We start from the raw sequence: 25,000 nt of genomic DNA, 5'->3' as shown, positions 1-25,000 counted from the left end.
TCTCTCCCCTTCCCCTCCTCCTGGTTGTCTGCTCTCTGTATCCATTCACTCTGTGTTTTTCTGTGTCCGCTTGTGTTCTTGTCAATGGCACCAGGTATCTGTGTCTCTTTTTGTTGCATCATCTTACTGCATCAGCTTTCCACATATGCAGTGCCACTCCCGGGCAGGCTGCACTTTTTTTGTGCTGGGTGGTTCTCCTTACCAGGTGCACTCCTTGTGCATGGGGTTCCCCTGTGTGGGGGACACCCCTGCGTGGCATGGCACTCCATGCATGCATCACCACTATGCATGCACCAGCTCACCACATGGCTCAGGAGGATCTGAGTTTGAACCCTGGATGTCCCATGTGGTAGGCTGATGCTCTATCAGTTGAGCCAAATCTGCTTCCCACATTTATTTACTTTTAACCTGCACCAGGAAAAGCTTTAAGCCATTTACATTTAGTCACTGGTATAACCTAAGTCCTTTTGCTGGCCTCCTTTTACATTTGAGGAAACTGAGGTACAGAGAGGGGAATTCACTTGCATAAGCAGAGGTGAGATGTGAAGACAATCATTTCACAGAACATGTTCCATTTTCACTTTTGTTTTGGGGGTTTCACGATGACTATCTGGGGTCAAACAAGAAGGTCCTCCCCACACCACACACCAAGATGAGAGAGGTTAGCCTGTGATGGAATGGAAGAACCCAGAGTTGAAAGGTGGGGATGCACCCTGCTGCTAGGGTTTAGAAGACCAATTGGTACACAATGGGACTCAGCTGGTATCTCTTCTCAAGGCTGCCTGAGCATCATCAGAGGACCAGGAGACAAAAGGGAGATTACCTGAAGGGAGGAGAAGGGGACCACTGATGGGATGGCTAGAAGGGGGCAGTCACAAGTGTCCTTGCATGGGCCATTGGCAACACAAGGAGGGAACTGTGAGTCGTGGACTGGGTGTGGCTGCAGCCCTTCTACCCTGTGTTCTAGTCAGGCCAGACGCCTTTGTGGCCCAGAGAAAAGGATCTGCTATTACAAGAGCTCCTCTCCCTCGACTCAGAACCTCAAGCTGTCCCCTTAAATCCATCCTTAACCCTGGACCTTTTCCTGCTCAAACACCACCACGGCTCCCTCTGGCCCACAGGAGAATGTCGGTGATTGGGCTCTTGAAGAACTCACCATCATGGTGGGGCCTCTGAGGTCAGCCTGAAAGACAATAAAGGTCATAGACAATAAAGACAGCAGCCCCACTTCCAAACTGCCACCATCATCCCCTGGATACACTCAGTCTCCAAAGGCCGTCTGCTGAACCACAGTGAGGTCTGACCAGAGATGACAGCAATGTTTTAATCCAGGGAATCTACCAAGGCGAATGGGTGGGGTCAGGGATGGGGTCTAAGGCCCTTTGTCGATGCATCCAGTAGGACCTGCGCTCAGTGGCTCCACCCGCAACCAAAGTCCATCCTCCGTGCGCAGGATCACCTCCGGCTTCCTCTGGGGCTCTGTCATGCCTGGCAGGATGCGGAAGCGCAGCAGCGTGAGCGCCAGGGCCACCTTCATCTCGGACATGGCGAATGTCTGCCCAATGCAGTTCCTGTGGACGGGATCAGGAATTGGACTGTGCCCAGGACTCCCATTTGGGCCGCCATCATTCCTGGACCTCGTCTACTACTCCAACCTTCTCCCACATCAGCCTGAGCAATAGAGCAGTGGACATTAATCATGCATAGGAACCCCGTGTGACTATGTCCTCAGAGTTGGCTCAGACTCCAAACCCCATTCAGACCAGCAGATGTGCAGGAGGGGACTCTGAGAAGGCCAGGGACCTCTCCTTGGACCTCACTCAGCTTCTTCAGTCACTGTCCATCCTCCCAGGGAGGGGAAAGAGGGGCATTAGAAAGCCGGCCACCTGGAACCTCCTCTTCCCCCACAATCAGGTCTAGACGCAATCCCAGACCCCAGTCACCCTTCTCCTGCTCCCCACCCCAGACGCCCACTGGCCTCACCTGGGCCCTGCTGAGAAGGGAATAAAAGCCAGAGGTGACCTCTTCTGGGTGTTTTCTGGGTTGAAGCGGAAGGGGTCATAGACCTGGGGCAGATGAGGCAGGACAGCTAAGGTTATTCTCCCAGGACACCATGCTCTTGAGAGGCAGATGTGTGTATGGTGGGGGAGGTGCATCTGGTTTCCCGGGGCAAGACTCTGCACCATCCCCTCAGGTCCCTGGACGTGAAATCACTGGGGAAGGGGCAGCACCTCAGGATTTGGCCAGACTGTCGGGTTGTGATGCATCCCGAAAATACTGATTAGGCAGTTTACACCTGTGGAAGAGGAGGGAACAGTCAGGACCAGGGCCCCCAATGCCTAAGGAAACCAGCTCCCTGCCCAAGGGTCCCCATCCATGTCACTGTGGATACCTTTGGGGATCACCAGGCCGTCCGGGAGCACCACGTCCTGGGTACAGCGGCGGAGGATGCCGGTGACTGGGGGATGCAGCCGCAGACTCTCCTTGATGCACATGGTCAGGAAGGGCAAATGGGCCAGGTCGTCCCTGTTGAGATCCCCCCACAATTGACCAGGGAGCAAAGACAGACTCCCCCAGCTCCAACTTGCCCCATGAGACCCTTTCATCGCCTCTCTCTAGCTCTGACTCTCTATAACAAAACAAATCCCTGATACATCAGAAACTTGAGGATCAGAAAAATAATATCAGAAAATGCCAGAGAAAATTTAGACAGCTAATTTTAGAATCTTCTAAACAAAACCAACACCCAGAAACCATCCATGAAAATTTGCATGAAAATAGTATATTCTGCATGGTAAGAAAACAAAACCAAAGGATGAATGAATAAGAAAATAAGCACAGCCAATGGTTTACTCTTATTTCACATTTATGAGCGATACTAGCTAATGCAATTGGACAAGGAAAAAAAGAAGACTAATGTAATTTAAAATATAGGAGGAAAGGTATTGTCATTGGCTGATAATGTCTTTATTTTCAGAAAGCACAAAAGAACCCACTGGAAAAATTTCATAAACACTGAGAATTCAGTAACAGGGTAAATTATTTACCCCTTCTTTTTGGGTAACTCTTTAACATTTCAATGGCTATAAAGACAAATGGTTCAAATTTTGAAAACTATAAAAGAGCACCACTATGACCCAGCAATACCAACTTCCCCTACCCACACATTATCCAAGATATTAATTCTTTGTGTATTCTTCCAGCATTACATTTCTGCATTTTAAAAAATTATATAGTGCCATACTACATTTACACTACTTTGAATCTCTTTCATCTAAAAGTGTACCAATTTCTTCTTGCACATCTCCTGAGACTTGTGTCAAAATAGGGCCTCCTATTTCCCCATGGTTTCTTCTAGAAGTTTTAAGACTTCTTTTTTAAATACAATCACTGGGTTTGGTTACCTTTTGTTTGTCTGTTTGTTTTTAACAATTCATTGTTTCATGTGGACATTATCTTGTTAGAAGATCTGAGAAGCAGATTGAATGTTTTTCTTGATTGCTCTCCAGTTCTCTCAAGAAGTTTTATTAAATGATCCACATTTTCCCCACTGATATAAATGCCATCTTTAGTATTTTCTAAGTTAATGTAAATATATATATGTCATTAACTTTTCTATAAAAAATAACAACCAGTTGGAAAACATAATAAAACACAGTAATCATAATAATATAAAATAACTGGATTAAATATAACAAGAAATATGAAAGCCCTTCATTCCAAATGAACTTATAAATACTATCCTACTGGTATTGTGCAAAATATCAATAGAATATAATAATTTCCATAATAACAAGTGTCTAAGGGATAATTTAAAACTAGATACTTAAAATCTCTAGGCAGAAATCTCTTACTCCATTAAAAGTCATTAAGATTATTTGAATAAATGGAGATCCATTCACACTCTAGGACAGTCTGTGCTAATATCATGAAGTAATCATTATTCCACAAGACAATCACATATTCAATTCAATCATGTAAAAATCTAGTTGAATTATTTTAGGAACTTGATAAACTTTCTCTAAATTTTCTGAAAGAATGAAAGATCATGAAGAGCTAGGTCAATTTAAAACCAAAAAAAATCAAAGAAGAACATTTACTCCACCAGATATCAAAACCTATTGCAAAGCTGCTTTAATAAGAAAAAGAAGGAAAAAAAAATAGTGTATTCCTGTGCAAGAACAGGAAAATGGATCCATGACTAAGAACAGAGAGCTCAGAGACATGCACATAAATAGGTGAAAACTTAACATTGGGTAAAGTTCAACCCAATAAGACCTTGTGCATGGATGGATGCAGTGTTCAAACAACTGATAATACGGAAACAAATAGAACTAGATCATCATCTATTCCATATACTACAGGTGGACTAGATACCTATCAAGAAAGGTAAAACTAAAAGTTAAAGAAGATAATGTGGGGAGCAATGTTGCTCAAGCAGTTGAATGCCCACTTCCACATGAGAGATATGGGTTTGGTTCCCGGTGCCACCTGAAGAAAAATAAAACAGACAATGGAAAAAAAACAACAATGAACAAACAGACAGTGAACCATCTCGCAGGTGTGGGGAGAGGGGGAAAAGAAGATAATGTAAGACAATTTTGTGGCCTAGAGGTAGGAAACACTTCTTAAAATCCAAAAAGTACAAACTGCAAGACCAAATAAAATTTAGGAAAATGCATCAAAATTAAGGAAGTAATAGAAAATGCAATTGTTATGTTAATAATAAACCTTAATAACAAAGAATATTTCTGTTATTTCTAAAAACAGACAACATAGACAAACTTAACAGCCAAATGTCCCTAAGTACTCAAGGAATTCTCTAAAATCAACAAAAGAAATAACAGCAAATCCAACAGAAAGATAGGCAATGGATATGAACTAGGAATTCATGGGAGTTCAAAAATGAAAGTATGCTCAAAGTTAGTAATTATCAGAGAAATGATATATATAACATTATGTCATATTTATCTTCATGTAACTTATAAAATTGTGCTGAACAGAGTTTAAACTACAATATAAACTATAATCCATGCTTAGCGGTAATGCCCCAAAATGTATTCATCAATTGTAACAAATATACCACACTAATGAAGTGTGTAGTTAATGTTGGAAAATGTGGGAGGGGTTTTGAGCAGGACATATGAGAATTCCCTATATTTTGATGTAATATTTACATAATCTATGTATCTTTTTTAAAAAAATAAAATGTTAAAAATACACTGGAGTTGTAAAACAACAGATTTCAGGAGGCAGAAGAAAGGATTAGTGAGTTTGAAGACATGACCTCTGGGAAAAAATACAAAAGAACAGATGAAATAAAGAATGGAAAAAGGTGAACAAGGTCATAGGGAACTAAACAACATCAAGAGATGTGAAAACATATGTGTCCTGGGTATCCAAGAAGAAGAAGAAAAGGAAAAAGGGGTAGAAGGAATATTTGAAGAAATAATGGTAGAAAATTTCCCAACCCTATTGAAGGACATAGATATTCCTGTCCAAGAAGTACAATGTACCCCCATCCAAATAAATCCAAAAAGACCAACTCAGAGACACATACCAATCAGAATGTCAAATGGCAGAGACAAAGAAAGAATTCTAAGAGCAGCAAGAGAAAAACAATGCATAACATATAAAGGATAACCAATAAGATTAAGTGCCAATTTCTCATCAGAAGCACAAAAAAAGTGGTATGATGTATTTAAGATACTGTAAGAGAAAAACTTCCAGCCAAGAACTTATATCCAGCAAATCTGTCTTTCAAAAATGAGTCCGAGTTTAGAATATTCACAGATAACAAAAAAACTGGCCTTGCAAGAAACATGAAAGGGTGTGCCAGAGTCTGAAAAGAAAAGACAGGAGAGAGAGGGTTGGAAAACAATCTAGAAAAGAAGAGTATATCAGTAAAAGTAACTGAAAGTCTCAAAAGAGTGGTGAAAATAAAATATGGCAGATAAAACCCAAGGGTTAAAATGGGTGAAAGAAAAACTTTAGAATAATAACACTGAATGTGAATGGCTTAAACTCCCCAATCAAAAGAAACAGACTACAGTTTCTTCCATTGCTAAAGTCACAATAATTCAGTAGTAGAATACCAGTAAGTCCACTCTAATCCATATTTTATTCCTCCATCCTGAGGACTCTGGGATGGAAATGTCCAATCCACCTCGAAATCAAGAGGGAGCTTAGATTTCACATGGGCGATGAATGGGATTCCCCTATTTGCAGCTGTAGCCTCTCCCTGTTCCCTGGTGTGGTGGTTGACAAGCCTACTCCCTGGTAGTGGACCTGGGTAAGTCCAACAATCCTGCTGAGGTTCAGGGCCCAGCTGGCCCATGGCCAGTCCAGAGATTCAAGTCTCCTGAGCATACATCAACACCAGCACCAATCAAAGGTTCAGTAAAAGGGACAGAGGAAATATGCATAGACAGGTCACATCTAAGTCCAACTCCATCACACTTAGGAACACAAATTGAAAAAGAGGGCCACTGCTAAGGCACTGAACTCCAGAGTCATCTGTTAAGACTGTAGGACCTGTGTGCCTCCTTAGCCCTCAGAGCACCACTACCTGGGGTTGTGTCTACTTTGGCTGTCTCTGAGATCCTGCTGAGATATGCATAAGCAGGACCCCTATGATGATCTCCCAACCCTTTTTGAAGTCTATTAGCCATATAAAGTCTCTGTTTTTACCATTCACTCCTTATATACAAAATCTTTTTCTGGTTGCATCACTAGCTGGTGCTTGGTTGTAATACCTCAGCACCAGGGAGGCTTATCCCCAGGAATCATGTCCCATGCTGGGGTTGGGTTAGAGAGTGGGTAGAAACTGTATCATTCATGTGGAGTCAGTGGCCACAAGAGATACTGAGGACAGGGAAAGGGAAGAAGAGGTGTGATATGGGAGCATTTTCAGGACTCGGAGTTGTCCTGAATGATATTGCAGGAACAGATGCAAGGCATTATATATTCTGCCATAACCCACTGAATGGTCTGGGATAGAGTGTAAACTACAATGTAAACTATGATCCATGCTGTGGAGCAGTGCTCCAATATGTATTCATCAAATGCAATGAATGTGCCACACTGATGAAAGAAGTTGTTGATGTGGGAGGAGTTGGGGGGAGAAGTGGGGGTACATGGGACCCTCTTTTATTTTTTAAGGTAACATTTTATGTGATCTGTGTATCTTTTTCTGAAAAGACTATAATAATTTTAAAAAAGAAAAGAACAGACTGGTGGAATGGAAAAGAAAATATGAGGCACCTATATAATGTCTAACACACTTAACTTAGACCCAAGGACACCAACAGATTGAAAGTGAAAGGCTGGAAAAAGTTATTCTATGCATGCACTGAACAACAACAACAACAAAAGCAGGAGTAGCTATACTTCAATCATATGAAATAGACTTTACAAGACACTTATCTCCTGTAAGCATATCTTCCAGACTCTAGTTCTGTGATCATGCTCAGTTTCCTTAATTCATATCAGTGAGGTCAAGTAATATTTGCCCTTCAGTGCCTGGCTTGCTTCACTCAACATAAGGTCTTCAAGATTCAGAGGATCCACTTAAGCACATCTCAGCAGGAATGCATAGACTGACAAAGTAAATATTACCAAAAACAGCAAGTCTTCTGAGGTCTCTGAAGATATCCAGACACTATACACAGAGCAGACAGCTCAGGAATTTGGTGCCCTGCCAGTGGGCCCTACTTTGGAATTTACACTCCCTATTGTGATAGAGTAGGACTCAGTTGTGTTTTCCCTACATATGGTTCTGCTGACCCTCTATCTGAACCTACAGTTAGTACTAGAGTTGATAGTTGTATGTCCAAGAGACTTAAATCTTTGGTCTGTCCATGGGCCAATTGGGCCCTGAATCTCAACAGACTTGCATCACCTACTCTACAGTTCATTGGAGTCACCCAGGACAACTAACAAGGAGAAGATGACTGACAACAACCATCTCAAGGAACAGAGAGAGCATGTAACTGCAAGCAAGAAAGCCCCATCTGTCTGCCACATGGTACCTAAGCCCCTGCTCAATTAGAGGTGAAGTGGGCATCACCATCACATCTTAGGACTGGGGAACAGACAATGTACTAGAGTAGACATACAGTTGGTCTACTTTAGATTTGTGATCCAAGGAATGGAAGAACTTTTTATCATGGATGTGGAGGCAGTGACTACTGGAGTTTCTGAGGGGAGAGAGGGGGGAAAATAGTGTAATTTAGGAGCATTTTTGGGACTTGGGAATTATTCTGAATGATATTTCAATGGCAGATACAAGCCATTGTATATCATATAATAATTTGCAATAATTTGCAGGAAAGAGTGTAAACCATAGTCTTCACATAGTGGCAATGCCCCAGATGAGTTCATCAATTGTGACAAATGTACCAAATTAATGAAGGTTGTTGCTGATGTGGGAAAATGTGGGAGTGCTAGGGAGTGGGGCATATGGAAACCCCATATATTTTTTGTGTAATCTAAGTTTCTTTTTAAATAAATAAATATGTGTCCTTTTAAAAAGACACTTGTAATGCACAATCTGAGAAGGAAGTCAGGCAAACAATTCCATTTACAACAGAGACTAAAAGGAATAATATTTAAGAATAAACTTATTCAGGATGTAAAGCACTTGTATTCAGAAAATTACGGTGCATTGTTAAAAGAAATCAAAAATGGCCTAAGTAATTGGAGGAACATCCCATGCTCATGGATTGGAAAACTAAATATCATTAAGATGACAATTCTGCCCAAATACCCAAATTGATATACAGATTCAATGCAAACCTGATAAAAAATTCCCCCAGCGTATTTTAAATAAGTGGAAAACACAATTATCAAAATTATTTCGAAGTGTAAGGGGACCCCAAATAGCCAGAAACATTTTTAGAAAGAAAAAACAAGGTTGGAGGACTCACACATGAGAAGTTTAAATTATATTACCCAGGGAAGGCAACTTGGTCCAATGGATAGGGCATCCACCTGCCACATGGGAGGTCCGCAGTTCAAACCCTGGGCCTCCTTGACTTGTGTGGAGCTGGCTCATGCACAGTGCTGATGCAAGCAAGGAATGCCGTGCCACACAGGGGTGTCCCCCGCCTAGGGGAGCCCCATGCACAAGGAGTGCGCCACGTAAGGAGAGCCGCTTAGCACGAAAGAAAAGGGCAGCCTGCCCAAGAATGGCCCTGCACACATGGAGAGCTGACACAAAAAGACGATGCAACGAAAAGAAACACAGATTCCCGGTGCCACTGATAAGGATGGAAGTGGTTGCAGAAGAACACTCAGCGAATGGACACAGAGAGCAGACATCGGGGGAGGGGGGGAGAGAAATAAATAAATAGATAGATAAATAAATAAATTATATTACTCAGCTACAGTGTAAAAACATCATTGTATTGACCTGAAGACAGACACATAGACCAAAGGAACCAAATTGATAGCTCATGGCTACAACTGCAAGCAGGAGAATTGCATCCATCATCCATGTGGAATCTAAGGCCCCTCTTGAGGTAGAGGGGGACTGGACATAACCATCTCAGGGTCCACAAGATGGAGGAATAGAGAATGGATTAGAGTGGACTTACTGGTGTTTCCTGGGGAACAATTGTGAATAGTAAGGGAAGAAATTGTAATATTGATGTGGAGAAAGTGGCCACGGTAGCTGCTGATGGTAATAAGAGGGAAGAAGAGATATGATGTGGGCACATTTTCAGGATTTGGAGTTGTCCTAGGTGGTGCTGCAGGGATGGGTGCTGGACGTTGTGTGTCCTGCCATGGCCCACTGTCTGGACTGGGGGAGAGTGTGGACTGCAATGTGGACCACTGTCCATGTGGTGCAGCGGTGCTCCAGAATGTATCTGCCAGGTGCAGTGGATGTGCCTCGATGATGGAAGAGGCTGTTGATGTGGGAGGGGTGGGGGGAGTGGTGGGGGGTATATGGGGACATCATATTTTTCAATGTAACATTTAAAAGAAAAGAAAGAAAGAAAGAGAGAGAGAGAAAGAAAGAAAGGAAAGAAAGGAAAGAAAAGAAAGAAAAGAAAGAAAGAAAGAAAGAAAGAAAGAAAGAAAGAAAGAAAGAAAGAAAGAAAGAAAGAAAGAAAGAAAGAAAGAAAGAAAGAAAGAAAGAAAGAAAGAAAGAAAGAAAGAAAGAAACCCTCACATCTAGGGACAAGTGACTTTTGACAACTCTGTCAAACCCACCCAGGTCGGGCAGAAAGTCCATTCACAAAAGATGCTGGGAGAACTGGCTATCCAAAGCCAAAAGAAAGAAAGAGGACCCCTATCCCACACCCTGTACAGAAATCAACTCTAAAAGGATGAAAGACCCACATGTAAAAGCAAGAACCACAGAGCTTCTAAAAGTAATGTAGGAAAACAGCTTCAAGACTTGGTGGTAGGTGATGGTTTCTTAAAGGAGATAAGGGAAGGGCTGAGAATGACAACTGAGATTTAATGTACGTAGAGGTTGTAATTAACTTCACTATAAAAGTGCGGAAATGTATAGAGTTGATGGTAACACATTATAGTAAGTAGCAACTGGTTTATAAATGGGATTGTGTATGGAAAGGGTAGTCTAGGGATGTAAATGTCAATTGAAAAAAAGTGAGAGGATAATCTAGAGACTGGATATCACAGTGAACCAAGAGATGGATGAGAATTGATGGTACAGAGAGTTGTAAGAGTATCCTTTCTGAGCTAGAGCAGGTATACATAACTATTGCCCTGTGGAGGGAATGTGGAGAAGCATGGGAAAAATAGAACTGGAGTGGCCTATGGGACTGTGGTTAACAGCAATACTGTAATATTAAGGCTTATACGTCAAAGATATACTGTGTTGATAATGGGGCAATATGGAAAAAGTGTGTGAAATGTTCGCTATAGACCATGGTTAGTGGTAATAGCCTGATGATATTATCTCACAATCTGTTACAAATGTTCCACCATGGTATGGTGTGTTGATGGAGTGATGGTATATGTGAATTCTGCACATGAGCATGATTGTCCAGCAAGTTCACAACTTCCGTAATAAAAATATTTTAAAAATAATAATAGGGTGTGTTGGGGGAAAAATACACCAAATGTAATGTATGGAGTATACTCAGTAGTAAGACTTTGAAGATATTCTTTTTTCATTTGTAGCAACTGTCTCACAACAAAGCAAGGTGTTGGTGGTGGGTTGTTTTATGGAACCCTGTATGATGTTATATTCATTTGCTTTTTAAGTTCACATCTTTTGCTACACAGTTATTATTTATGTATGTTCCTGTATGAATAATATAATAATAATATTAATAAGGTGCATTGGGGGGTAAAACCACCAAATGTAAAATACTTTGATTAGTAGTAATATTTTGAGGATGATGAATCTATCATGATGATTCATCATCCTCAAAATATTACTTAACATTTGTTAAAAAATGTTTTACAAGAATGCAAAGGATTGATGGAAGGGTAAGGTATGAGAGCCCTGTATGATGTTATGCAGGTTTTTTTCTAAGGTCACAACTTTTACTATACACTTATTGTTTATGTATGTTTATGTATGAGTGATAAACTTCAATAAATTTTGTAAATGAAAAAAAAAGCAAACAAGAAATCATAGTACTATACAACACAAACAGTGAAACCTACTATAAACCATGGACTATGGTTAATAGAACAATTATAGTAATATGATTTCATGATTGCAATAAATGCACCACACTAAAGCAAGTTGTTAATAATAGGGGAGCATATGAAAACTGTGTTTTCTACAAACCTGTAACTTCTATAATGAAAAAGGGATAAATACAATTGAATGCATTAATGATTTCCCACAATGAGACTCTGTTGCAATACACCATCTTTATCTCCTAAACTTGTCTGTCTCTCACACCACACACTTCAAAAGTATTTGGGAGACAACCAGCAAGATGGTGGCAGAGTAAGGAACTCCTAAAATCAGCTCCTGCTACAGGGCAGTTAGCAAACACCCAGAGCTATCTGGAGCTAGCTGAAGCACCTGTTAGGGGGGCTCCAGGAGACTAGAAGAGCATTCTGCCACATCCTTGAAGGAATGTAAGGAGGAGACAGCCCATCTGCAGAGAAGACTCAATAGGAAGAGTGTTCCATGCCCTGGAGACCAGTGCCCAATATCCACTGGAGGCACAAGCTGCCTTGGGAGCTATGGATCTCACCATGCCTGAAACTGAAAACTCCAATTCCCAAAAATGGGGAGGAAGAGATGGTTGAGCACCGCTTCAGCTGCAGAGGAGTAAAGGCAGTGCACTAAAGCATAATCCTGAGAACAGCTAAAGTTTGAGCCTGTCCAATTCAGAAAGAGGCCAGGAGCCACCATCTTAACTCTGTGCCTGGCACGAGGGGAAATCATGGTGCTGCTGGGGCCGCATTCTTTCCATCCAGGCCAGATGGAAGCTCTAGCCAAAGCCCCAGCCCCACCTCTGGTAGGAAGGAAGCTGGAAGGACCTGCGCCAGGCTCTCTGTGAAATTACCAGCCAATCCATGGAGGCCAGTGACTGTCAGGCAGCATAAGCTGCCTGAGGAGCTATTCTGTGGCTGGAATTTGAAGCTCCATTTCCCACAAACAGGGGAGAAGGAGACAGTTGGTGCTGATTTTGGCTACTAATTAGTAGACTCAGTTGGCTAAGGAAAATTCCTAGGAAAAGCTGGGATGTGAATCTGTCCAAGTTAGAAAGAGGCCAGCCACCATTTTGACAACATCCCTAGCCTGAGGGGAAGCCATGCTGATAATCACAGTGACGATAGTAACCCATTTCTTTCACCCAGATCAGCCTGCAGCCCTAGCCTAGGATTCAGCCCCAACTCTGGCAGGGAGGAAGCTGGCAGAACCTGCACCAGCCTATCCAGGTAACTGCAGGTACATTTGGCTGGCACAGACTGAATAATCAGAAGTCTACCAGGGCTATTGCAGGCATCTTGGAATTGCACTGCATAGATTGCTGCCCACACCTGCAGCTCCATCCCTGACCCAGGGAGGGGAGAAACAGGTGTGAAGCCTCATTAGGCTCCCTGACAAACTACAGTCTAGACCTGCACAACTTGGATTATTCCACACAGCTGTGACTCTGTCCTACCCCTGGCAAAGGAGAAAGTTGTAAGAAGCCTCATCAGTTCTAGGGGTAATGAGGACAGCTTGAGGTTCCAAAGTTTACAGCACCAACTACATCCTTGGCTCCTTCTGCAAAACCATCACGGGAGAAAAGGCAGGAAGCCCTAAACTACAAAAAGATTTGGACATCCCTGGTTTATGCAATTTGCTGGAATCCTTCCCTCTTTTCCTCTATCTCTCCCTTTCCCTCTCTAGTTGGCATTTGTCTCTTTGGCTGAAAGCACTGTACTCTTTGGCCTAAAGCACCTAAATGACTACTGATAAAAAAGATCTTAGTTGAGATGGTTTCTCCACTCCACCACCACCCTAGGTGTTCCTTAATTTCTCTTAGCCCTAAACCAGCCCATGTGAGCTGGGAGTCTCTTGAAATGGGACTGTTCTCACACCAGTCTGGGAGTGCCTAGAAGGTACAACTCGAGACTTGATCATGCCTGGACCAGAAGGAGGCTGTGAGCAGAGGTGGGGTTGAGTACAATTCAAGGCAGGTGGGTGATGGAGGATTTCCTCAGCAAGAGATGGAAAGTTCTTACCCATAGGTGTCTTCAAAGAATGCCTGGGCCACACAATAGAGTAGGAATTTTGTGGCAGTAGAAGAGAAAATATTCAGGAGAGGAAAGATATTCAGAAAACCATGGTTTCAAGGAAGAAAAGCAAGGGAGGAAAGGAGAAGCTCATTAACTGACCACATCCTAACCAGCATCTGCCCTTACATTTTGCTGCTAACTCTCACAGATCCCTGGGGATTGAAGATTAGTCCCATGTTAGAGGAAGAAACTCAGTCTTGAAGAGAAGACATAACCCATTTTCATAAATCAGCAAATTAACAGTAGGTTGAGGATTTGAAGCCAGATCTTTCTCACCCAAAACCTGGACCATTTCCATTGAGACCCAGGTTGCGTACCATGGCCTGTCACTGGGCTCTCCTCCTAGCCACACTAATCAATAAAGGAAGAATCAACCAAAAGATCTTCTTCTGTCCCCATCTGGAGAGCAGAGGCAATGAGAGGGACTTAGGGACAGGTCATGAGAACATGCACTCACCATTCAATCTCCTCTGACCCGCGGTCCCTCAGGAGCTCTTGCACCTCCTGCCGGCAGCGCTCCTGGTACTCTGGGTGTTTAGCGAGGTTGTACAGGGCCCAGGAGAGGCCACTGGCCGTGGTGTCATGGCCTGAGGGGAACAGTCAGGTGGGCTTGAACCTCTGGATTGATTAAACACCAGAGGGCAGGCAGCTCCTTGCCATGGAGTCCTTAAGGAGGACAGTGCAGGATAGAGTGGTCCAGGGTCCACCCACCAAGATTTTGGACTGGAGAGTCGCCTAGTGCTACCATGATCCCAGGCTGGGACTCTCACCTGCAAACATGAAGGTGTCAGCCTCTGCTCGGATGTCCTCATCTGATAGTTCTTTCCCATCCTCATCCTGAAGAGATTGCAAGACTCCAGAATCACTCCAGCTCTGAGAGCCTCCCACCCTAACCAAGACATTGTCTGAAGAGCCATCATCCATTCAGAAACTCAAGCACACCCTGCACTCTTAGAACATCCCTTCCCCACCATCCCCATAGCCCCCACCCTACAATCCACCTTGCTGTTGTCCTTGTCTCTTGTTTTGACACTAATGGAAACCATCAATGCTCCATAAATATTTTCCCATCTCTGCATAATGAGAGCTTTCTAAGAAAAAAAAGCCTAGCAATCTGGGGTATGAGATGATATACTGGTAATGTGCATTGAAAGTTACACATTGCCTTCCCCAAGAGACATTTGCTCACCTTATAAGATACTGAATCCCTCACTTTCTCAAACACCTCGCATGGCTCACAAGTGCCCTCTGGACTGAATCCGAGTTCTTTGGTCTAACAATTGAGATCAAGGTCCTGCCTACATCTTGAACTCAGATCCCAAAGGAGCTCACCTTGGCCAGCAGGAGCACATCAATGAAGTCCAAAGTTTTGGTTCTGGCCTTTGTCATGAGGAACTCATCAGCAGCCTTATCAGGGAGCGTTCGGCGCCGCTCCTGGATGACAGCATTTGTGAAGTTGTGCACCAAGCGACATGTCCTGTGGAAGCGCCGCCCATAAGAACTGAGGCGGTACAGCAAGTCCTTGTGCAGGAAGATCTGCTCTTTCCGTTTCGCCACAAGTGCACTGAGCTCCAAGATACTGGTGATGTATTCACTGGGCTTCCTGGAGGAGGAGGACATAAAGGGAAGCAACAACTTAACACCCATGAAGGCCAAGGAGCATCTCCAAACAGAACCTGGGAGCTACCTCCTACCAGGAACCTGAGCATCCAGGAAAAGTTTTCCCCAGGGATACATAGTGGGGATGACTCAGGAGGTGTGCCTCTCCAGACTTTCTTCTCTCCCTGCAACCTCATATCAGTGAGCTACCTCTCAGTCCTCATGTCCTCAGAGCAGAGCTTGGGACTACATGACTATCTCTCCCTTCTTGACCAATAACCATCATGCATGCTCCTTCTCCTCCCCCAAACTCTCCATCCATCTCAGGCATCATCTTCCCAATGGATCCATTGGCCCAGCCCTCTCTATTGTCTCTTTATGTCCAATGTCAACACAACAGTCAAAATCAGACCTACAAAGAAACAGATCTACAAAGCTTTACTCAGAACAAACCTCTTATCTACTCATCCCCTTCCATAGCTTCTAAAGAAACATAAGGATTAATTCCTACACTGTCGCCTGGATTATGAGAGTCCTTAAGATATAACTTCCCCAACCCCAATCCATGGTGGCCTCATTGTCCTACTCTTCTAGCCCTCCTTGCCTTTATTCTAATATTTTCACTGCCTGGAACTTCCTCTCTTTCTCTCTCCCCTCCCTTGTCCTTCATTGCTCTGCTCTGACCTTCCTTCTCCAGGAAAGCCCTTTTCATTGCTATAATCACTCCTCTCTCTCTCCCCCCACCTATTCCCCTTGTGTGAATGGACACCAAATTCTCACTCCTGGCAGTGGCTGTCGAAGCTGAAGATGCATTTCTGAAGACTGTCCAGCATCATGAGGCTGGTGTGCTCAAACATGTCCAGACAGGAGCTGCCCTCCAAGACCAGGCGCTGCCACTTGGCCTGGCAAAAGAGAGGGAAAGAAATGGGGATGATCCCTATGTGCACCTCAGCCCACTTACCAGGTTGGAATCTACTCAGAACCCAGCCTGGTCCTTCACACCAGGCATCCACTTTCAGGGACAACCAGGCTTAAGTGGGAGTGGAAGGCGTCAGTGACAGGACATGAAGATTCCATGCCTGGGAGTCAGGAGACAAGGGTTCAAGCCACAATTTGGCATGCTGTGCTTGTATGTCCTCAATCAAATGAACATCTTCTTCTGGGTACCAGCTGTCAAATCTTGCATAAAGTTAAGCTGATCTTCCGTGTCAGATAAAGGAGACCAGGTAACAGCTGAATGACTCTGGGCAAGGTCCTTAACCCCGCTGAGCCTCTGTTTAAACATTTCTGTTAGGGCAAAAATGATCATCTCTGCCTCATAGGGTTGAGAAAATTAAATTGGACAACATATATCTTAGAATGGCACAGTTTCTGATGCATAGTAAGTACTTAATAAATATTATCTTTCATTATGGTCATCATTATCATCCTTGTTATGGACTGATTAGAAAAATACCCCCTATGTTGAGAGAAGCAGTCCTTCATGGGCCCTACGAAGGAGTTTACATCTTTCTGGAAATGCCAGGAATTCAAACACCTGGCACTCTTTACCTGAACCATTTCTCAGAATTGTGCTTGCAGCAAGCATCCTTGAGGGATGAGGTAATGCCTTCTCTTGGACCAAAATCAAGCATTCTTGTTCTTCCTATGCAAGTTGCAGATTCCCTAAAATTAGTGTTCCTACCCTCTAATGCAATGGTCTGCATGGCCAGGCATTGATTTAAGCATACCTGTGTCACCCTATGAGACTTGGGTGACTTGTGACTTGGGGAAAGAGTCAAAACCAACATGAAGCATACACTGTGCCATGAATAGCTAACTCTTTGACTCTGACTCGAGTCTTGTGTGTTCTCGAAGAATCCATGAAAGAGTGACAAACTAAGTTATTGGATTACAAGTAGGGAAAATGACAGACAGATTACTCTATTTTTCCCCAATGTTTCATCTCACCCTATAGCCACACTCTGTGCAATGTGACTGCCAATTCTTCCACTAGGAAGTGGAGCTGACTTCCCCATCTTGTGATTCTAGGCTGGTCTTGTGACTTGATTTGTTTAATAGAATGCAGTGAAAGTGAAGAATGATCATTCTAAACCTAGACTTCCAGAGGCATTACAATTTTCTCTCAATGTCCTGGACCCTGCCTCTGCCATGTGTGCAAGCCTGGGCTGCCTGTTGAAGCATGAATGATATCAAGGAGAAAACTACCGTTCACCCAGCAGAGACTATTTTAGGTCAGCCTGAGTGAGCCAAGCCCCAAGCATATGTAAGAGGCAAGCTTGAACAATCATATCTGCTTACCAGAACCCCAGCTGATCACAGATGCATGAATGAGCCCATCCACACCCAGTAGAGCCAGCCAACTCACCCATAGATTTCCAACAGTAATTAACTCTAATGTTTTAAATCAGAGTTTTGAAGTAGTTACTCAGGAATAGCTTCTAGGCAGCATTCATTATTATCATCAACACTGTCTTAGGATTCCAAGGATTCTGGTAGGGAGCCTAAAAACCAATGCCTTCTAATCACATATATGATTGAGGGACATGTTTCCATGAAGTCATCTTGATCACCCTTCAGGGTGTAGATCATTATCACCATTTTCAGATAAGGAAACTGAGGCATACAGAGAAATAGCAATGGACTCGAAGCCACACAACAGGGCCAAGACTCCATTACAGATGTATCTGAAGTCCATTCCACCCAAAACTAGCTCCATCTGGGACCTCAGGTTCAAGGGACTCACGTGCATTATGTTCGTGCTCTTGTTGAAAATCTTCACATAGGGCTTCAGGATGTTGAAGTGGAAGGCGGGGGTCAGCATGCGACGGTGGCGGCTCCACTTGTCACCATTACTTATCACAAGTCCATCCCCTAGTAGAGACAGCCATGAGCAATAGGTGAGGGCACCCCTTCTCCTGGCCCCCATGACTGTTCATAACCCCCCTTGCCTGCAATTACTCACCTAGCCAGGGCTTCGCGAACTGGTAGACGAACATGTCTTTGCGTGCAATGGCAGCTGACAGGTGAGATGGGTCATCAGGAGCCATGGAGGGCACAAGGGTGGGTCACAGGTGGCAGTTCTGCCCTCATTCCCACCAAACCCAGCATTGCAGGAGTGGGGCCATGCAGAGAGCAAGCAGAGAGCAGGGGGAGGCGAGGGGAACTAGACCAGGCTGCAGCCACAGACTACAGAAAAGACAGAACCCACAGACAAGCTCCAGCATGCTTAGACACACTGACATGGATCAACATGCCACAGCACAGCACAACATGTCTCCTCTAATGGCCAACATATTTTGAAGCACCTGAGCACAGCCAACACTCTACAAAGAGCATCTTGTGAACCTAGGTCACCCCAAACACCTCAGCATTGTATGACAACTCCATACACGGACCATGATATCTCACATGGCCACAACATGCATGGGACACACTAACATATCCATAACATAATACGACATATATCGACATGGGCTGGAGACAATCTAACATGTCCTTTGCTTGCCCCACAGTCCTGCTCCAGACAAAATATTAATATGCTCTTGTTCATGTCCCCAAATGGACCAGAGGTGATCCAGGCATACCTTATACCTGCCTCACACATGATTCCAATAAGTTCACAGATATTTCCCAGCGTGATCCTGGGAACCAGACTCATTCCAGAATTGACCTCAGAAAAGACACAAATATCACTCAGACATGACCAAGAGGGGAAACAGACTCTCCTAAACAGCATCTCTGCCAAGACCTAGACAGACCTTGACATAACCTAAATATCCATGGCCACAGCTGAGCCCCAGACATGATGGAGAACATTTACACTTGATTCCAGGTGTAAGCACACACCAGAAGTGACCAGGTGTTGTTACACAGCAAACATCACATAGACATGTCCACACAAGACCAGAAATGACTGGAGGTCTGACAGTTAAGGGCTCAGGTTGGCAGGGGCAGTGGCTCCTCCTGTCACTCACCCCTGTGTCACTCACCCAGCTGAAGGGAGCACAGAGACCATAGCAGCAGAAGACTGTGGCCCGCAGAATTTCTATATAGTGAAGAGGATGTGATTAATGAAAGTGGGCAGAAGATTCAGATGACTGCGTGACATGGCCCCAACCCACCAGCGCCACACCTCCCCATAGATGCTCGCCAGACCCTGTGTATAGAGAAGACCCGTTTTCCAAAATCAGAATCTGGGGAGGAACAAAGATGAATTCCAGACCTTTCCATGATGCTGCAGAGAAGCACCTGGAGTGCAGAGACTAAGACCTGAGCTCCAGGAGCGCAGCCAGCTGCTCGCCCTCCACACCAAGCCTCCTCGTGGATCACAGAGCCTGACACACAACAATTGCAGGGTCTCTAGGTACAGGAGCAGAAAGGTTTTTCTCCATTTGGTTCAAAAACATCACCCTCCCCACTGGATGGAATGTGGGAGAGTATGGGCTATGATGTGGACCATTGACCATGAGGCACAGTGATACCCAGAGATATACTTACCAAATGCAATGGATGTGTCATGATGATGGGAGAGAGTGTTGCTGTGGGGGGAGTGGTGGGATGGGGGTGGGGGGGTTGAATGGGACCTCATATTTTTTGAATGTAATATTTTTTAAATGAATTTTAAAAATTAAAAAATTAAAATTAAAATTAAAAAAAAACAAAACATAACCCTCACCTTGGTTCTCCTCTCATCTCCATTTTTCCAAGAAGGAGATAGAGGTTGTGGTGATGAAGTCACTTGTACAGGGCCCTTCAAATAGCAAGTGGGGAGACTTAGACCCAAGAACAGCTGTGTTTGAATTCATGACCTAAGTTCTTAATATTCAAGTTGTTTTCTGCCCCCAAAAACAATAGCTCTCAGGGTCCGAAGTCCAAGAGTGGGAAATCAGAGTTGTGCAACTGGCTCAGGAATTGGTCCTGTGACTCAGACAAGACATTGAAAGTAAATCCACGCCATTTGTGAAAATAGGAAATTGTCAGAGCTTTCCCATCAGAAGTGAGCTTCTGGGATTCACTGTTTACACCACAAGGAAAGAGCTGCCTTGGAAGTAAGGCTGAGCCAGAGAAAAGTGGAACTAAGAGATGGAGAGAGATTCCTGATAACATCCTTTAAATTCTGGATCCAGCTGTGCCAGATGACAGTTGTTCCTGGAGTTTTCAGTCAATGGATATTGTTCCTTTGCTTAAACTCAGCAATAGGGGAGTCTAGGGTCCTTCCCAGAGTCACCCACTACCACTGCCCACAGCAGCACCCTGCACCTGGCATAAAAGTTCCTACTTATTGTTCCAGACCCAGTTCCAGTCCCCTCTCCTCCAGGACGAATTCCAGCTTGCCTGGCAGAAGCCTGGCTCCTACCTCTGGGCTGGCCCAGCCCATCTCTGTCTCTCTGTCCCCATTCCTGACCACATAGGGTTGATGATCTCTCTCTCTAGATCCATCACCCCAATACTGGGGGTTCTTCCAGAACAGGGTTTTGGATTGAGGCCTCTTGGGACTACAATGGCCCAGTGGGTCCACCGTGGGGCTGACAGTGAAATAAGGGGTTGCCGAAATAGAAAAATGGCTGAGAGAGAAGAGGGGAAGAGGGACCCCTGCAGAGGCCCTCAAAGCTTGGGATAAAGGATCTTAATAGCACTGAAGCCCCCACAGCATGATCACCACAAGCTCGGCATGGGTACCTGAGGTGTTGGTGACACACCGGATGAAGTCAGGGTGCCACAGAGTGACAATGGGAATGAGGGGTCCCCACCAGTTCACAAGACACTGGGGGTAGGTGGCCACATGCTTTTCCAGTACCTTCAAGCCCTGCTCTGTTGGTTTGACCTGCAAACAATGGTATGCAGTTACCTCCTAGGAGCAGCCGCCTACAGGTCTCCACCTCCTGAAACACTGGTCCAACCTCCTACATTGGTGCAAACACTGTAGGGATTCTACAGTGATGGGGGGTGTCTAGTGTCTCTGAGGCCAGAAGGTCCTGGTGTCTCAAGGTCTCAAGAACATGACCCAGGACAGAGTTAGAAGACACGTTCTCCACCCACTGAGAGGCAGAGCTTGAGAGAAGACAGATTTTCTCAAGCTGGGAGAAGTTCCAACACAGCCGGTAGCCAGAAGGGGAGGTGGCTTGGGATGTGGGAAGGGGCGGGAGGGCTGGTGTGGGAGGGGCCGTAATGAGGCGCATGGGGAAGGGGCATTGGAAAATGAATTGTGGGGAGAGCCCTTGGAGGAGTAGTCATGGGGAGGGGGAGGCCTCTGCAAGAAGATCTTAGTGGAGGCCCTGAAGGTGGAGATCCCTCAGGGGAGAGACAAGAGCGGGGTGGTGTAGAGATTTGCAGTCAGGACAAACCATGGAGGAGGGCATGTGGGGTGAGCTCGTGGAAGAGGTCCTGGAGGGAGAACCTGTATAGTGGTCGCTCTGGTGTTCCTTCCCCAGGGGAGGGTCTACAGATGGTGCACAATCCAGCCTTGGAAGCCCCCTCCCTCAGAACAGTCGGGAACTAATTCAGAACAGTACTCCCACCTGGACACCACCTGCCCACCAGAGTGGGTGCAGAGTATCTCCATGCATCTTCTCCCTGAACCTATTGACAAGTCCACCAAGGGGCCATTCACAAAAAAAGGCTGAGGCCACGTACCCTGCTGGGGTGGGGCAGGGGTCAGTTTTGTTGATCCATCCTCCCCTGTCCCAGGGATGCCCCATTGTGCCTGATGCCCAGTCTTCTCCAAACAGGTGGATATGAGTCACTTTCACCTGTGTACCCTGTTGCCTGCTCCCCATGGACCCTGCGGTGAAGATTCAATGTGCTAGGTGAAACTGGTCCAGAGAGGGAGACTGACTAAGCTTAGGTCATAGAGCAAGAGGGATGGGAGGAAGGGAAGGGCCATTAAGACCAGACTCTAAGGTCAGGCAGGAGGTAGAATTGCAGTAATTTTATGACAATCCTGTGGCCTTAGGGAATTCCAAGGCCCGTAATTTCAGCGAACCTTCAGGAAGAGCTTGGACTCCTCACTTCTGTCCTGAACTTGGCTTGGAAAGCCCTTTCCCAAGTTGTAGCTCTTCTTTGGATGTTATGAGAGCTGTCAGCTGTGTGCACTCCAGAATTGGTCCAGAGGAGGGAGAGTTCCTCCCTTTGGCCTTGGATGACCCATGGAGGTGATGGTCAGCTGAACCTCTAGGACGTCAACATTTGTTGAACGTCTAGAGTGTACCAGCTCTTTGACTGAGCACTGTGGACAGAGTACCTGCCCCCCCCTAACCAGTTTAATGGGAGAGAAAGATGATTAACAATCATCTAGATAATTAACCATTTAATACAAGTGGGAGCAGGGTCAAGTCTGAGGAGGTCAAGACTTGGAATTCCAGGACAGCCTCTGAAAAGGGAAGTAGCCAACTTTTGTCCAGGTTGGGCAACGGGACACACTGGTAATTCTAGGGGGACGGGCAAGATGAGAAGAGGAAGGTGCCTAGGAGGGGTGGTTGGGGCGACTCCCTCTCTAGCCCAGCTGTGCCCCCACGGTACAGAGAATGTTAGACTCTGCCCTGGGGTCCACTGAGAGCAGACACTGGGCTGTGCCCTGGGGAAGGCACAATACCAGGGTATAGCCTGGGAGCAGAGCAGGTCATGGGCCCCATGCAGCCTGACCTGGGAGCCCCCGGGGGAGACAGGGTGCACTGAGATGGGGAAGACAGTCAGGAAAGTGACCCCAAGCAGGCTGGGCGATAAGAATGAGAGAAAGGCCTTGGGGCATAGGGTACATGGAGGAGAGAGATGGACCTGCAGGGTGGGTGTCCTAGACTCTGCCAGATCCCCATCTCTCAGCTCCTTGAGCCCCATTCCTGACCCTTCGGGAAGTCCAGTCCTGGTTGTGGTCTCCACTCACCAGACCCAGGTGGCCCCAGAACCAGTTCCTCCTTGGGAGCTGTGGGAAGCATCGAAGGTGGCGGCACGTGTCATAGAAGGCGTAGGACCAGGCCAGGGCGCGGGCCAGGAACCAGGAGGCCCCGATCAGCAGCAGGAGCAGCCACGGGGAGGGGCCTGTGGGCCCGGGTCCCAGCCAGGACAGGTTCAGGAGCTGCATCCTGCAGGGCAGCAGGCACAGAGGGTGAGCTCTGAGGGCGAGGAAAAGGGGTAGTGAGGGTGCACTTGGAGGGAGCAAAGGTGGTTCATAAAGTAGAGGCAGAGGTGGCAGACTTGGCCCAGTAGTTAGGGCATCTGTCTACCACATGGGAGGTCCATGGTTCAAACCCCGGGCCTCCTTGACCCGTGTGGAGCTGGCCCACGCGCAGTGCTGATGCACGCAAGGAGTGCCCTGCCACGCAGGGGTGTCCCCCGCGTAGGGGAGCCCCACGCGCAAGGAGTGCACCCGTAAGGAGAGCCGCCCAGCGCGAAAGAAAGCGCAGCCTGCCCAGGAATGGTGCCGCACACACAGAGCGCTAACACAACAAGATGACGCAACAAAAAAAAACAGAATTTCCCGTGCCGCCGACAACAACAGAAGCGGACAAAGAAGACACATCAGATAGACAGGGCGAACAGACAACCAGGGTGGGGGGGGGAGGGGAGAGAAATAAATAAGTCCTTAAAAATAAATAAAAAGTAGAGGCAGAGGGCCAAGGAGGGGAGCAGCAGGACAAGGGAGGGGGTGGATGAAGAGGGAGAGAGATGGGGAGAAGGAGTGGAGAAGGTTGAGAGCTTGGATGGGGAGACAGAGGGAAATATGGAGGGGGACAGGGAAGAGGACAGTGATGGGACAGCAGTGGGAAGAAGGAAGGGAGCAGGTGGGGAGCAGGGATGGGGAGAGAGGGAGCTGGGGAGGGGGGCAAGGAAGAGGGGACTTACAGGGTTTGGGATGGGGATTGAGGAGGGGATCAGGGTGAAGGAGGCGAGCGCCTGAGCCAGGGCAGGAGGCTTAGAGGTGGGTGAGCACGGGGCTGAGAGAGGGAAGGGGGAGGCCCAGGGAAATTCAGGGGGCAGAGGCCAAGTGAGAGGAAGAGGAAAAGAAACAGAGAGACAGAGGGACACAAGAGAAATAAACAGAGAGGAAGAAAATGAGAGGTGAGTGATACCGAGAAAGAGCCTGCTGGGGTCCAGAAAGGCCAAACGAGGCAACAGCCAGAGGGAGGACAGTGGGGGGCAGTTACCCGGTAACCACAATTTGATGCACCACCACCCTCACTTTCTCAGCGGGCACCCAGACAAAACCCCTCCCCAGACTTGTCACCCCGGACCTGGCAGAAGAGGCTTGTCCAGTGCGCCTGTCTCCTGCCTCCTCCTGAGATGTCTTTGACCCTGGTGCCTGAGCTGAGTTCGGCTGCAAGGGGCAGGGCTAAACCAGCCAATCCCCACTGGCTGCCTGCCTCCTCCCTGCCTGGCCTCCTGACCAAAATAAGGGGCTGGGAGAGGGACCGGGGGTTCAAAAGTGGCTAAGGCCCTGGCTCAGGGTCACAGTGTGGCCAGGGAAGCAGCGTTCAGCCCCTCCCACCACGTGTCAGAGGAATGAGCTGGTGGAGAAGGACAAAGGTCCCTGGGTCCCAAGTTTACATCCAGCCCTGTGCTGTCCAAGGCCAGGGTGCAGTGGGGAAAGCAGGCGTTCAGGGGACAGGGGAGCATCACGGGTCAAATCCCTTTCCCTAAACGCTCCCAGCATGTGGCCAGAGTCCACCAGGAATTG

The 25,000-nt window shown here is 46.1% G+C and overlaps 1 protein-coding gene across 2 annotated transcripts; it reads right to left on the bottom strand.

Moving 5' to 3' along the window:
• Positions 1-1,304: 1,304 nt before the first annotated feature.
• Positions 1,305-24,715, bottom strand: LOC101440507 (cytochrome P450 4F2-like). Of its 2 annotated transcripts, XM_058292572.2 has the most exons (13): positions 24,558-24,714; positions 23,210-23,408; positions 21,010-21,154; positions 18,293-18,346; positions 18,074-18,201; positions 16,108-16,229; positions 15,061-15,331; positions 14,499-14,565; positions 14,186-14,315; positions 2,393-2,526; positions 2,232-2,296; positions 1,984-2,066; positions 1,305-1,571 (listed from the first exon to the last, which is right to left on the bottom strand). In XM_058292572.2, exons 2-13 carry the CDS (start codon positions 23,405-23,407, stop codon positions 1,373-1,375), a joined length of 1,596 nt encoding a protein of 531 aa, XP_058148555.1. In that variant the 5' UTR covers position 23,408; positions 24,558-24,714; the 3' UTR covers positions 1,305-1,372. The 2 variants fall into 2 exon arrangements, with proteins under 2 accessions (XP_058148555.1, XP_058148557.1); XM_058292574.2 differs by lacking the exon at positions 1,984-2,066 and having other exon boundaries at positions 24,558-24,715.
• Between the last annotated feature and the right edge of the window lie 285 nt (positions 24,716-25,000).

This window comes from Dasypus novemcinctus, unplaced genomic scaffold (genome assembly GCF_030445035.2).
Source record: "Dasypus novemcinctus isolate mDasNov1 unplaced genomic scaffold, mDasNov1.1.hap2 scaffold_124, whole genome shotgun sequence".
NCBI classification, from domain to species: domain Eukaryota; kingdom Metazoa; phylum Chordata; class Mammalia; order Cingulata; family Dasypodidae; genus Dasypus; species Dasypus novemcinctus.
This window is presented reverse-complemented; position numbering and strand designations above follow the sequence as displayed.